This window comes from Paralichthys olivaceus, chromosome 12 (assembly GCF_024713975.1).
Source record: "Paralichthys olivaceus isolate ysfri-2021 chromosome 12, ASM2471397v2, whole genome shotgun sequence".
NCBI lineage: Eukaryota > Metazoa > Chordata > Actinopteri > Pleuronectiformes > Paralichthyidae > Paralichthys > Paralichthys olivaceus.
Genome location: NC_091104.1, coordinates 9,124,176 through 9,137,687, shown reverse-complemented (window position 1 = coordinate 9,137,687; position 13,512 = coordinate 9,124,176). Strand labels below are relative to the sequence as shown.

The 13,512-nt window shown below is 40.9% G+C and overlaps 1 protein-coding gene across 4 annotated transcripts in view; it reads left to right on the top strand.

Annotated features, from left to right (window-relative positions):
• Positions 1-13,512, top strand: part of sash1b (SAM and SH3 domain containing 1b) — a 43,748-nt gene that overhangs the window by 18,085 nt on the left and 12,151 nt on the right. For 2 of the 4 annotated variants that reach the window (XM_020098152.2, XM_020098151.2), the window contains exon 2: positions 12,820-12,948. In XM_020098152.2, the coding sequence (XP_019953711.2) occupies positions 12,820-12,948 (129 nt within the window). Of the gene's footprint in view, positions 1-9,694; positions 9,835-12,560; positions 12,699-12,819; positions 12,949-13,512 lie in introns of those variants that run through there. The other 2 variants (XM_069536246.1, XM_069536247.1) reach the window with 2 other exon arrangements.

Genomic DNA, 13,512 nt, shown 5'->3' with positions numbered 1-13,512 from the left:
CCAAGTAGACCTCTTACAGTGATTTGATTCTTTTTTAATTCATCACACTCATACAGTTGACTTGGAACCCTAGAAAGAAGACTTCACACTGAGCAGATGGGTGTTGCACACAGCCAACATGTCAGAGTGAAATATTGCTGTGTTCATTTTTGGCAATGACAGAACACTTGATGCCTCACAGTCCTTGTTGTTGTGTTGTCTAAGATTCCTCAAGTGTGTTGCATGACATGAGTTTGCGATCATTCCTAGAAGAAGTCCTGTTTGCACCTCATAAGCCTGTAGTGACTGCCTGCAGGCTGGCTGCCTCGATTTGTAGGTCAGATCCACTGTATTAAATATCTATCACTCAGACATGCTTTTACATTTTGTTTTAATGCACCTGAGTGTCTGAAAACATGTTATTTAGCTGAGCGTGGATCTTTATCACTTGGTCACATAGTGGACTTTAACTTTTATATGATATTCTTCAATGTGTTTCTTAATGTAATGTTTGTAAAAAGCAGTGGCAGTGGAGTAAACAAGGGAGAGGTCAGAGCCGCTGACATTTAGCTTTCAGCTTTTTAAAGTTCCTCTCTGAAATCACCCTTGCAGAAAAATCAATTCAAAGTGCAAGAGATTTTACATGGATGACATGAGACAGACAGACCTACACAGGTTCAACCATGAATATAAATTTGTGGAGTCAAAGATAGCTGCTTGACTTCTGGCTTGGCTTTTTGTTCCAGCTCTCCACAGTGAATTATTTTACAAAATACATATTTGTGTTTATTTGTGAGGAGGTTTGGGGCAGACACTGGTTTCTAGTGATAACACTTTTCATTTATAGGCTGTTTAATTGCTATTAAATATCAAATATTTCCTCTTGAGTTACACTGAGGTTCTTTCAGTTTCACAAGTCAGTACAGATTAATGTCTTATATGCATATACTGATCGCCTTCCCTGTCTTGTCTTAACATCATTCTCAAGGTCATTTCCAAATCAGATGCACCTAATCCATTATTCCAGCAGTTTTCTCTAACACTTGATGGACATTAATCACATAATGGTCTTGATGGTCCATGGTGGCTAATAAAGTCAATATTAGGAACGTGACTGTGTTCATCTATTACCTCATTAGCTCTGTAAATTGATGTATTTATGAGACCATATAAAAATTTGACGCCCCGGGATATAACAGTTTAATGTATGATTTAAAAGCACCACAGAGTGCAGCCTCTAGTGACCATGCAGTTGGTGATGGAGTACAAGAATGCTGGGTATTATCAGCAAACTAGATTTTAACAATGTATTACTGCACTATATTTATTGTATATATAGTCAGAGCTCTTTCAGTGTTTAGGCATTAGTTTTCCCAGTGGGCCTCAAAACGCCTGAGTGAATAAAATCCCAACTTGTTTCCAAATATTATTATCAGACCAAATTCTAATTTGTCCCCATCTCCCCAAAGCACAACATCTGGGCCCTTTCCACTGATGAAAACTGTTCCTGTAGATATCCTCTTACAGTTTCCATCCAGCTCTATGTTTGTGACTATAGGTTTGACTTTTATTCCGTCCAGCAATATAAAATTAAACACAAGCTGCTCCACCATGTTAAATAACCCTAAATGCAACACAGTAACTCAGATTATGGACTCCCTTTGAGACCCTCACTGTCTGGTCAACTGATAAAATCAGTTACACACTGTGTGGCCTTTGCAAAAACATCTGAATCGCATCTGTGGTTCTAACATTCAGTGTGTGAGCTAAAGATGCCCAGTGGACAGAGAGCCCTGCAAACAGCAGAGTTGTTTTTTAACACTGGCACCTGTGTCAGTGTCACACATGCTCGCCAAATTTAAAACGAGTGAGGAAATCTACTCTGGGTTCCAGAGAAAGGAGGAGTGTTGTTTTTGTTTATTTCTCTTTTATTTGATTTTTACGGGAGACATGCCCTCTCTCTTTATCTCCTCTCTGGAAAAAACTGAGATTCAAACCTTCATTTACCCTTTCATTTTCTGAGCAGTATATCAGTGTACAGCAAAAACTATTTGATTATTTACTTTAAAACTTCTGTTCTAAAACTCAACATTTCAATAAAAAGGGTCTTACACTGATTTGTAAATAGATTCACTGCATCAGGGTCCGGTTCGGACACAAAAAACAGGATTCCTGTTGAGTTGGGGTCACGCTTGGTTAGTCTTCTCTCAGGCTCGGACACAAAAATGTGAAAACTCTTCAAGTCTGCATCAGCTGCATGCTCATACCTGTAGCATGTCCTGTCACTCGTCTCAGTCTAGAGCTGGGTTGTTTCTGACCCCATTTCTTTGCCTCCCTTTACAATGACTGGAGTCAAATAAATAATTAGCCAGCCTTTTCATGTAGCCTCAGCTGCTTGACTGAAATTACATGGATGAGCAACTGGAAGGAGATAAAATGTGCTCAGCTGGGCTCCATGTTACTAGAAAACCAATACTGCAGCTCAGATATTTTAAGATTCCAACATTTTTGCTCAAGTGGAAAGACATTTAGGGGAATTTGGTTTTGCCTGTAATCCAAACACACACACTCACAGACACACCAAACTGAACAGGAAGAGGAACATATTAAGCTCTCTGTTTTGTTTTGTTTTTTCAATTTCATTTTAGTAACCTTTTATATAATAGCAACAGATAAACATGACAGCAATGTTTCAACCACTGTGCACATGGAAAATGTGCTGTGTCCGATAAACCTCGGCTTACATCTGATAGCAATTGTTTTTGCATTAACTGTCAACCTGTTTGTACAAATGGACTCGAGGATGTGAGTGTTCTGGTGATAGGGAGCCGCAAACAAATGCTGAACGTGCATTTCTGTGACAAATGAAGTCGTATGAGAGGTAGTTTATTTACTGGGCCTTCAGGATGGGCACAGCCAATAAAATGATCCTTCCTGACCCTGCAGTGGGATTTTATTATTCATTTTATTTAGTGTATTTGTGCTTATTGTACGTGTGAGTGTGACTGTCACTATGAGCTGGATCCAAACCTTTCAGTGGGTTGTCAGTGGTTGTCAGCCGTCAGTGGATGTCCAATTTCAGTTGTAATCAGGGTTTTTAATTGAGGGTCATCTCCCCGCACACATTATTACTTTGCCAAATGCAGCAGAGCAGATTACAGGAGTCTGGTTCTGAATTTAAACAAGCCTTTTGACTGTTTGAGTGTTTGATAAGTGCAATCGCCATCCTATGAATTTCAGAATACTTTCCAACAATCAATATCAAACTCTCATCACCACTTGACATTTCTCCTTGTTGCTTCTTTGTGTCATTTCTCTCTCACCTTGTCGTGGCCTTTATTTCACCTCGGGAGGAGAAAGGCTTTCACTAAACCACAGGACACCAGTGTATAAATCATCTATTTTTATTATCCACATTCAATATTCAAAATGCAAAGCTTTAATTTAGAAGCTCTCTCAGGATTTCTGACATAATACAAGATAATACCTTTCTTCGTGCATCATTAAGCAAATGGAGGCATCCGACTGTAGTGGTAGGAAGACTGGCTGACAGGAAGTAAAGGAGAAAAGACATTAAGACCAAAGGGAGAATGATGAGGACAAGCAAAGGGGAGTAAAGTGGGACAAAAGAGAAGAGAAAACTAAATGTTATAAATTAGGAGAATAAAAGACAGGGAACAGAACAACATGGTTGGTGTTAGGCATAGAGATTTCTAATCTAGAAAAAACGATCCATGGGCCATCGAAGCTTGACGTTAGTCTGAGAGGGTGAGGGTCAGATTTGGATGAGCTTCGATCTGAACAAGCCAACTGGACAATTACGTGACCTAAAACAAAAGAAATCCAACTGACTTGACAAATCCCAGCAGTGTGCCTGTGTGTAAAGGTAGATTATTGGAGAAAGTTCTTATAATGTCTAGGAGTGTTTGGTGTATAACCAACTACTCTCTGAACGCCAGGGTTCTCTCTGTTTATGTTTAAATCTTTATTATATAGCCTTAACGTAGAGATCCTGCAATTAAAATGCTTTTTAAAATCACTTATTGTATTAGTTGATTCAAAGTAGTATGTGTTGTGTGAAATGTATAACCTGCTGCAGGGATGTGGTTTATAATGCATGAATTTAATTATTTAATTTGCTTTACATGAGTGCTAATGTCTGACTTGGACAGTTTAAGCACTTTACATTATTAAAGTGTGTTATTTAATAAGGTTTTGTTTTCAGTCTCAGTTTGTCTGTTTGATAATTGGCCGGATTAAGCAAAAACTACCGGGCAGATTACTTTAAAACTTTATTAAAGGGTCAGAAAATGTGTTTCATAAGGGGACTGTTTCATCATGGTGGAGGTATGCAGCCTTCTACTTTTACAATATTTTAGATATTGTGAATGGATCTCTGTTGTAAAAGCTCCTTTTTTACAGAGCATTTCATTGTAATTTGATTCTGTGATGAAGGTGCAGTGACAGAATATTCTTTCAAAAATTAGAAGTAAAGGCACCACATTAATATTAGGGTACCAATGCCTGAAATAAGACTTATAGAATTGAATTCTACTCCATTTCTGAACAGAATAATTGAATATGTTATTGTTTATACACAGTAGTTGCAACCTCTGCAGTATTAACACTGTTTTCTAATTGCTAATAAAACTTAAATGCGGCACATTGATTTCAAATGTGGCTGTGAGGATATTTAAACACTTGGCCAGATGTCAGCCTGAAGAAAGAGCCAGATATTGAGTGAGAGATCAATTCCAATTAGTCAGTGTGTATTAGGCCCGTCCCAAATACCATTTTGGGGGCCTGGAAGCTTCAGTGAGAATTACCATCAAATATTCTAAGCTGTGACAGTGTGGGGGAGTGGGAGGTGGGACAAAAGTCAGGCGAAGACATTGTACTTTGATCACATGCAGTATTTTGACAGCTGCAATATGATGAAGTATTAAAGATTAAAGATATCTATCAGATGTAGTAATTAACATTGATCCGTACTTACTATTCACTATTTCATGAACTATTGGGTTTTGTGCCAATGCAGATATGATGATTAATATTTAAATGGAAGCATTTGAAAACTGATTTGGATGTTGATTACCATGGCAACAGACAGCTTTGAAGCATTTGGGTCAGCCATGATATGTACTGTATATTTAATCAATCAGTTTTGTTGACTTTTGAAGCATCTTGAACAAATCTTTTCCTAGTGAAATTCATATATGTATATGAAACTGTGGCAGCATCCATTTTAAATCTGTGTTTTACTTCTGTTTACCAGTATATGGGAATAAACCTTGATTTTCCTAAAATGAGATTTAGGAAGTTAAGGTTTAATAGCTACACTATGCTGAGCAGATCAAGAATCTCATCTGTCATAGATGTCGTGTTTTCTATTTTCTAATGGGTTTTCAGGTTCGCTATAGATTCTCATGCAATTCTTATGATGTCAGAGCACGGTTGGCTAGCTGCATTTAACTTCCATTAATGGATGTAGTGGCTGTAAGGTGGTTGTCCTTGGAACGACAGAGGAGGAGGCTGTGCATCTGAGAGTTTAGAGGAGGAGGTAAATGAGGTTGGACAGGAGAAGTTGTCAATAGCTCTGTTGGGATGTCTGTAGCTGTTAAAAAGGGCGTGTGCAATTAGCGAGCATGGTCCCCTGAATGTTTGAAGTCGCGGTTTAAAGACGCAGTTCTCAGAAGATGATTTAATGCTTGAGTTGTCTGGACATTGTCTGAAGTTGCCCTTTCACACTTCCAGCATACAAATCTGAGAATGTCCCTGTGATATGTTCCCACTTATTCTAAATGCTCTGTTTGGTTTAGGTGAGCTGTGGCATCTGGGTAAAACATTAAGGTGACAAGCACAGTTCAGCTGTAGAAATGTAACATGCACCATTCACACATGGTGGACATTACATGGAATTACCACAAGGAAGCTGGCAAAGTAAAGTCTGTCTAATGTGCTGTTCAGCTGATTCAGACATTTGGATTCACACATACAGCCCCTTCTGGGTTATGTCTTGAAAATGTCAGGTTTGTAGTTAATGTGTGAAAGCAGCCAGAGAATCCTATCAGAGAATACAACTGGTATGTATGAGACGCTGGCTCTGAATAAACAACAGGAGACAATGTTGTTAGAAACATCTTAGTAAGATTTCATGAATTTCTTGGATTAAGAGAACACTTCTGCTTTCTATTCTGTACCACTTTGTTCGAATGAATAACAAACACAGAAACTAAACTGCCCAGTTTGCATGAAATCTAATCATGAGACACCATCGGGAAACTTTCTATGTCGGTCACATCTCTATTAAAAGGTCTAGTCTTTGTCTTTTTTTCATCTCAACTTATTCCCGTGCACTGTTGCCATGCTGTTTTTCAAGTTAAGTGAATGTCTCCGCAGCATGTTTTTCCCACAAAACCTTTCAAAAGAGAAATGTCTGGAGGGTATTTTCTCTCCTGACGGGACCAGTTCACTTGTTTTTAAACCCCGTAGAATGGCCTCATTCAGGGGCCCCTGTGCTCTTACGTCTCATGATTGACAGCTGCCCTTGACTCCTTCATTGTCTCTCACAGGAGGATCATGGATGTTGTGGTCTTGTGAGGGGTGAGGGCTGATAACACTGCCAGAGACGTGGCGAGCTGGCAGTCTTTTTCTCAGGGGACGGCAGCACTGTCATAGAAGGGTAATTACCCGAGCATGGGGGAGATGGGCAAATGAATTGATTTCAGCACCTCTAAATTTAATTTGGTCCACGGGCTCTGAACAATCCACAGGCTGCTTCATAACGAGCCCAGAACCATTCACAGAGCCCAAATTACAAATGTGAATACACGTGCTGTTTCTATTCGTGAACCGTATTGAATTTTAAAGGGGAGGTCTACGTATTTGTTTTCAGCACCACTGAATTAAACCCGCTCCAAGGAATGGGAACAATCCACAGCCCCCCCCCCCCCCCCACCGTGAAAAAAATCCCTCTGCGGTCCAGAGGGGATTTAATACACACAGGATTTCCATGCACATAATTTAACTGAAATTTGAAGATGATTCACAGATTGATCTCTGAACTGCTGAATTAAACATGCTTCAAGGAATGGCCACAATCCAAAAGCTGCATGCTTCAACAAGAGTTAAGATCCAGCACAATCCACGACTGTTTTTCCAAAAAGAGATGATATATACTGTATTTCCAAATGCCAATGTTTGTGCTGAGGGTTATTTAAGAGACTACAGTGTCTTGAATTTGAATTTATGTGTCTTTAGCTAATGTTTAAAATCCCCATTCGATTTGCAAGATTTAGAACTGTAGACAAAAGGTCTGTTCTGTGCTTCCTGTCTGCCCTCTTAATCTTCTTTAGAGTTTCACTAGCGTCCGTTTTTAATCTGGATCCCTGGCTTGTTTCCCTTTGTGGCATGATCTTCATTGTTTTGGCTGCATGGCAGAAGACACCATTGTAGATTGTAATTTGCTTTTTGGAAGCTATTTTGGTTGTGTGTATCATTTGCAAAAATCATTACCTACTTATCCTTGTCTGGGGTTAGTGTTGCTAACCTTCTAATGTCAAAAAATCTGTTTGTGGTCTTATTTGCACTGTCTGCGCATCCCCATTCAGAACATAACAAATGTGCACCAGAGCAGCTCTCTCTCTCTCTCTCTGTCAGTCGTGAGAGAAATTTGCTCAGTGAGTGACAGGATGAAAAGTGGAAGCAGAGCTGTGTATCGCAGACCTCGCTCATGCAGTTCAAACAAGTGGAGGTATTCTATATGCAGTGTGTGTGTCTGTGACTGACACCACGCATGTCACAATGTGACCCCTCCCGTCAGACTCTCTTTTGGGACTTGTCACAATCCACTTACCACTCAGACATGAATGGTTAAGCTCTTCCACTGATCCTTTTTTTCCCTTTAGGGAGCCCTGCATGGAGTCAAAATGAGAGCCATTAATATTGTGAGATTTTGAAACAATTATTCAAACATCCTGCAGTTGTGTATTATTTTTTGTGTGCATGTTCAAAAATTGCATTGGCATATATGAATGTGTGAATTTGAAAAACATTCTCAGAGATTTCAGTTAGGTCGGTTAGGTATAAACATATTTTGTGCACCGGTTTAAGTAGAATTTGCACACGTATAAAAGATTTTTCTGCAATTTTTTTTAAAGTGAATCTGTGGGGCTCAAAACTCGGACATGGGTCTCAGGTGCTCCAGGTCAGCACAGGAAAGTTGATGATGATGGTAAAGAAGCTTGGCTGACAGGAAGGAATGGCGTCCCATCTCCACGCTCCCCCTTGTGCTCTGAGGTGACGTGCAGACCACCGCTGTGTAGCCAGGCGGAAAGCTGCCCTTTGCGGCATGAGCTGCCTGGGCCCTTTGGCACCGCACAGAGAACGCACCCCTCCGCCACCTCCGCCATCCATCTGCAGCTCAACATAATCTGCAGCCTCCTGCCGCAGATCTGACACTGGCATTGTTACTTCCTGCTGTTGCCTCTCGCTGCTCTGGAGTCAGTGGTCAGTTGCTAAAGATGAGGATTAGAGGCGGCAGGGTCACGATTAGACAAAGATGCTGAGGGTTATTTTTCCTCGTCTAATCTCACTAAGATTACAGGCATCAAGGTCTCTACCCTTGATACTTACTTGATGCCTCATGCATAAGTAAAGATGTTGATTTGTTGAAACACTCCAGAAGTGAGCAGAAGAGACAAACCCTGCTTCTTCTGGATCTGGATATCTTAGGTCTTACTCCTACTGCAAAGCTTGATTGAAATTTAATAGCATATAGTCGTACTTGGTTCCCAGAGGTTTTCATGTCGGTGCTACAATTGCAGATTGAAAGAAAATATTATTTACGCTTTAATGTGTCAATTTCCACTTTGCAACTCCCCATCACTCCCCATAGCACTCGATCATTGGCTCATCAAGTAGCTGAGAAGCATTGATGTTGCGCTACTATTTGCTGCCACCTGCTGGTACACAGACATGTGTTTAAAAGCCTCTGATTCAAAGTACTTGTAACGTCTGTTCAACATTCAGACAATAATTAGTTGACATGTTCATCTTGCAGGTTTTAAGAGAATATTTTATTTGAGTTGAGTATTTATTCTTTATACATATTTAGCAGGTTGTTGAAGAAGGACAGGAGGGATGGGACTGAGTGAGCAGTTTACCTTGTGTTTATATTCAGTTTGACCTACTTGGCTGTTTTGTTTGCTAAGGTTTATTTTGGTCGTATGATGTACACACTCTCCAGGCAAAAACCCAGATAGAAACGTTCTAAATTGAAAAACGATCCACAACCTCCAAACAAAAAGCAGCATATAGACTACAAAGAGAAAGCAAGAAAACGGATCCCATTACTCCTCTTTTTAAGGTTTTCACAGTGTTTTCAATACAGACTGTGTGTTCATTTAAGAAAACGTTCAACTGAAAAGAAAGAAATCTCCGTACGGGCAGAGTGATGCATCATGGGTCCATATTCAACATCTCTTATTAAAACAGTATTGGCCTGACACATCTCTGACACGCCTCCTGCAGACATAAACACTCAGGCACACTCTCACACAATAAGAGGTGGTGGTTTATTTGAACATGTGAGTCAGCCGGTCCCTGTGGGCCGCAGCTGGAGAGAGTAGAACAGCCCCACCCAGCAGCGTCATGTGTGGTTGCAACCCCCCCCAACCTTCCCTCTGATTTATGCATGGTGAACACCCCTCCCCTTCACTTCAGGATGTCCTCGTACTCCTCTCACTGAACTGAGTTGAGTTTCAAAACGAAGCCCTTCACTTACTTCAGTGTGGAGGACTCGAGGAGCAGCTAGTACTGGGGTAGCTACTGTTGGCAGCCAGATCCCTGTTTGTGGTGAGTGTATTTTTATGTCTGCACTGGAATGTGGTCCTCTGGTTAGAGCTGGTAGTTTTCTGAAGATTCATTAGGGGGAAAATTTCAGCTTTTTAAGACATGTTTCAGAGGACAACTTTGTGAGTTGGTTTTAAACTTTAAAAAAAGTCTGCGATTGTTCTTGTTTGATCGTTTGAAACATCGTTCAGTACTGTTTAAGAACTCTAGTCTCTTTTTGGTAAGTAAGTGATGTCTATAAAATGGGATATTCTGCTGAACTAAAGTCTGAACTAAATTTATGCAGTGACAGTTGATCTAAATTAAGTTTAATTGACAGATGAATGACAAGGCTGTTTGATATGGTTTTCAACTTGGGATTCATTTTACCAATATAAGGACGTCAAATGGGATATAATCATATGTACATTAAAGTCTGTTTGGTTTTTAAAAAATCTCTGTTTGGCCAAAATGTTCGGATCAGTCCAGATGTGGACTGTGAAAGAGAGTTTCTGACAAACTGACAGTAGAACAAGATGGAGCTGAATTCATGTTTATTTATTATCAGAGCAGATGTCAATAAAGAAGACGTATGCTCTACAAAGCTTCCGATATTCTCAGTATTGACGTCTGGGGCCAGTGCTGCTTTCGACAGCTCTGTTTCAAAGCAGCATAAATCCAAAGGAATTAGTTCCTGATACTTTGTGACCCAGTTCTTGTCGCCTTCAAGGATGAGACGGGATAGAGAAACTGTAAAAACACTCATTAGTCCCTCTTGGCCCTGGGGCCATGTGGCTCTTTTGTCTGCCTATGAGATGCTCAGCGCCCGAGAAATGTGACACTGCACTCTCCTCTTCTAGCCTCTGTGGTTTATGTCTCATGCTGAAGTTTTGGCTTACAGACCATTAATTTGGAGACAAGCACGCTGGAATATTTTCCCCCAGAAACAACCGTTCTGCAAGATGTTCTAGCTCAAGAACCGACCATGTGTTGTTTATTTGATTCAACAATCAGGTCCTTTTGTTTTTCACATGCATAATGTGTTTACATTCATCTGTAAAGGAGGACGTACGCACGAGCCATGTCTAATAGGCGCTCGATATCATGTGGCCGTGTCACAATAGGCTGTTTATGTGGATCAGCGGCCGTCTGAGGCAGAGGAGCTGCAGCAGCCAGGCACAGTGCAGAGCTTCTCAGTCATCCTCAGCCTCTTTTCTTGACTCGATGAAAAGCAGCCAGATTTTCAGGCCTTTTTCGACCCTGGGGCATGTCATTTACCAAATGAATGGCTCTCTTCACTCGACTGTTGAGCTAGTCACAGTCTATCATGCCACGAGACAAGTGAGCCCCACAGTATCAGTTTTCACTGCAGAGGACGGTTTTCAACAGGCACATTTGCATATCTTCAGGCTGTGGCATGACTTTAACATAATAATAATGATAGTGGTAGTGATGCATTAAACAGTTTACTGGATATACTGAGGATCGGACACGGCGTGTTTTTGTTCTTCCAGTCTTAAACAGTTATGAGTAACAGACTTACCTCATGTCGCACAGTCAAATCTCTTTTTATTTTATTTGTTATGCTGTCTTTAATTTGTTGTGTAAGTCATGATTCACTTATACCCGCAGCTTTTGTTCACACAGCAGCAGAACATAATACTAGAATTGGACACATAATTCAATTCAGTTCAATTCAACTTCATTTGTCAAATTTTTCTCTGTCAGAGCAGCAGCTTGTTACGTAAATCAAAATGTGCACACAAAGCAGAAGAGAAAGAAAGAAAGATAGAAACTAAAGTGTAAATAATCTAATCTTAGCTGGTGAACAAAAAGCTTGTTTATAGGAGCATACAAACATCTGGAAAAATTGGGAAAAAGATATTCTACCACCACTGTCACTGGTCCTGAATCTTTGTGGGGAGGATTCAATCCATCCATTATATTTATCGTGTGGTGAGCTGAATCCAATCCAAGCTGACATTGGGCGAGAGGTGGGGACAGATCGTCTACCCACGCAGATACGGGGAGAACATGCAAACTCCACACAGAAAGACCCAAAACAAACCAGGATTCAAATCTGCAACATTCTCATTGTAAAGCAACATTCCTAACCGCTGCACCACCAAGTTCAAATGTGACTTTATAACACCCAGCTACTATCAATACATTTATATTAATGGAGGATCACATGACTGCTAGGAGTTTCTCTTGGTGACTGTAGTGTGGTTTTCATATCTTTACTGTTATGTAAAGTGCCTCCTCTCCTGACAGGTGTTTTCAGGTAAAAGCTCTGGACGCTACCTGCCCAGCAGCACGTAGAGATGGACAAAGCAATCTGGTCTAAAATTCTTCTCCTGACAAGGAAACAAACCACCAGCCCACTGAGTTGATTCTAGTTTCAAATGTCACTAGGTCATAAAATTCAGCAAATTTTTCTGAAATGATAAATCTCATTTGTCATCTTCTCACATGGCAAAGAGCACATAGCTTCAGCCCACACAATTGTAGGAAACTGAAATCCAGGAGGTTTTTGCTCTGTGTCAAGAAACAGACTTATCCGACTGAGTGACTCTGCTCCTTGTGATTTACGGTAGACTGAGCCGTGGCCTCCTGAGCCGACTCCTGATCACTGCAGGAGAGCCGAGTGAGAGTTGCAGCTGCATCACACGGTGCTTCCTCTGGCCAGGGGGTCAGGTCTGAGTGGGGCTGAGGAGGTTGAACGGGTCAGTGGGCAGGAAGACAACAACCCCACGATGTTAAAGGCAATATCACAGCAGGATGTCTCTGATGCTTTTACTCTCCTGGTGCTTTATCCTTTGTTTCCTGGCTGTTAGCGTTGCTGCTCGCCATACTACAGCTTGAAACAATGGCTTATCATAACAGTGGTCAGTATTTACAGCGTTCGCACACTATATGGCATCTTGCTCAACCTCTTGGATGTCATTTTCCTCTTCTGGTCTGTGCTCATATCTTTGCTTTTGTCTGAATGCTTCTTATCTTTTGCAGGATGGCTCAGTGGGGAACTTTGATGACCTGGCACAGGAGTACTCTCAGTATTACGGCACCTCCCTCAGTGACGTGTGTGAAAGAATGGAGGAGCTGCGGAAACGCAAAGTAGTGAATGATACAGAGATGGTAAACAGACATCACTAAGACTCTTGTACTTTCTGCAAACATCTTGCTGATTCGCCATTATTTCTGTAATGACATATTTTGGAAATAGGCTTTGTTAAGAGAAAAGATCAATACCACTCTTAAATACATTCATTTAGTATGAAGTTACAGCAGCAACTTTGTTAAACATAAGCCATTTTCAGACAAGAACTTTGGAGAAGCTCCGCACAATTGAGTAGAGACTTTCTTTCAGAGGTTGCCTTTAACACATGAGCAACGCAGCAGGAGATTCTCCACTCAGACACATTCGCAACCACACAGAGTGTTTAGTCAAGGGGTCACATGTTTCCAGCGAGATATTTGTATTCTGTCAGCAACGTCAACACTTCCACGCGGCCACAGTAAATCCTCCAGAGGATCTCCTGCTGTTTTCTCACATAGACTGATTCGAACATTTGCCACCTAAGAGGCTGGCTGCAGACAATCCAGACTGGAGCCTCTCACTCAAGAGACCGCTAGAGAATGTCAGGAGATTATCTGGAGTTCGGTACATATCTGGATTTGAAATCTGGAAAGTGGGGAAAG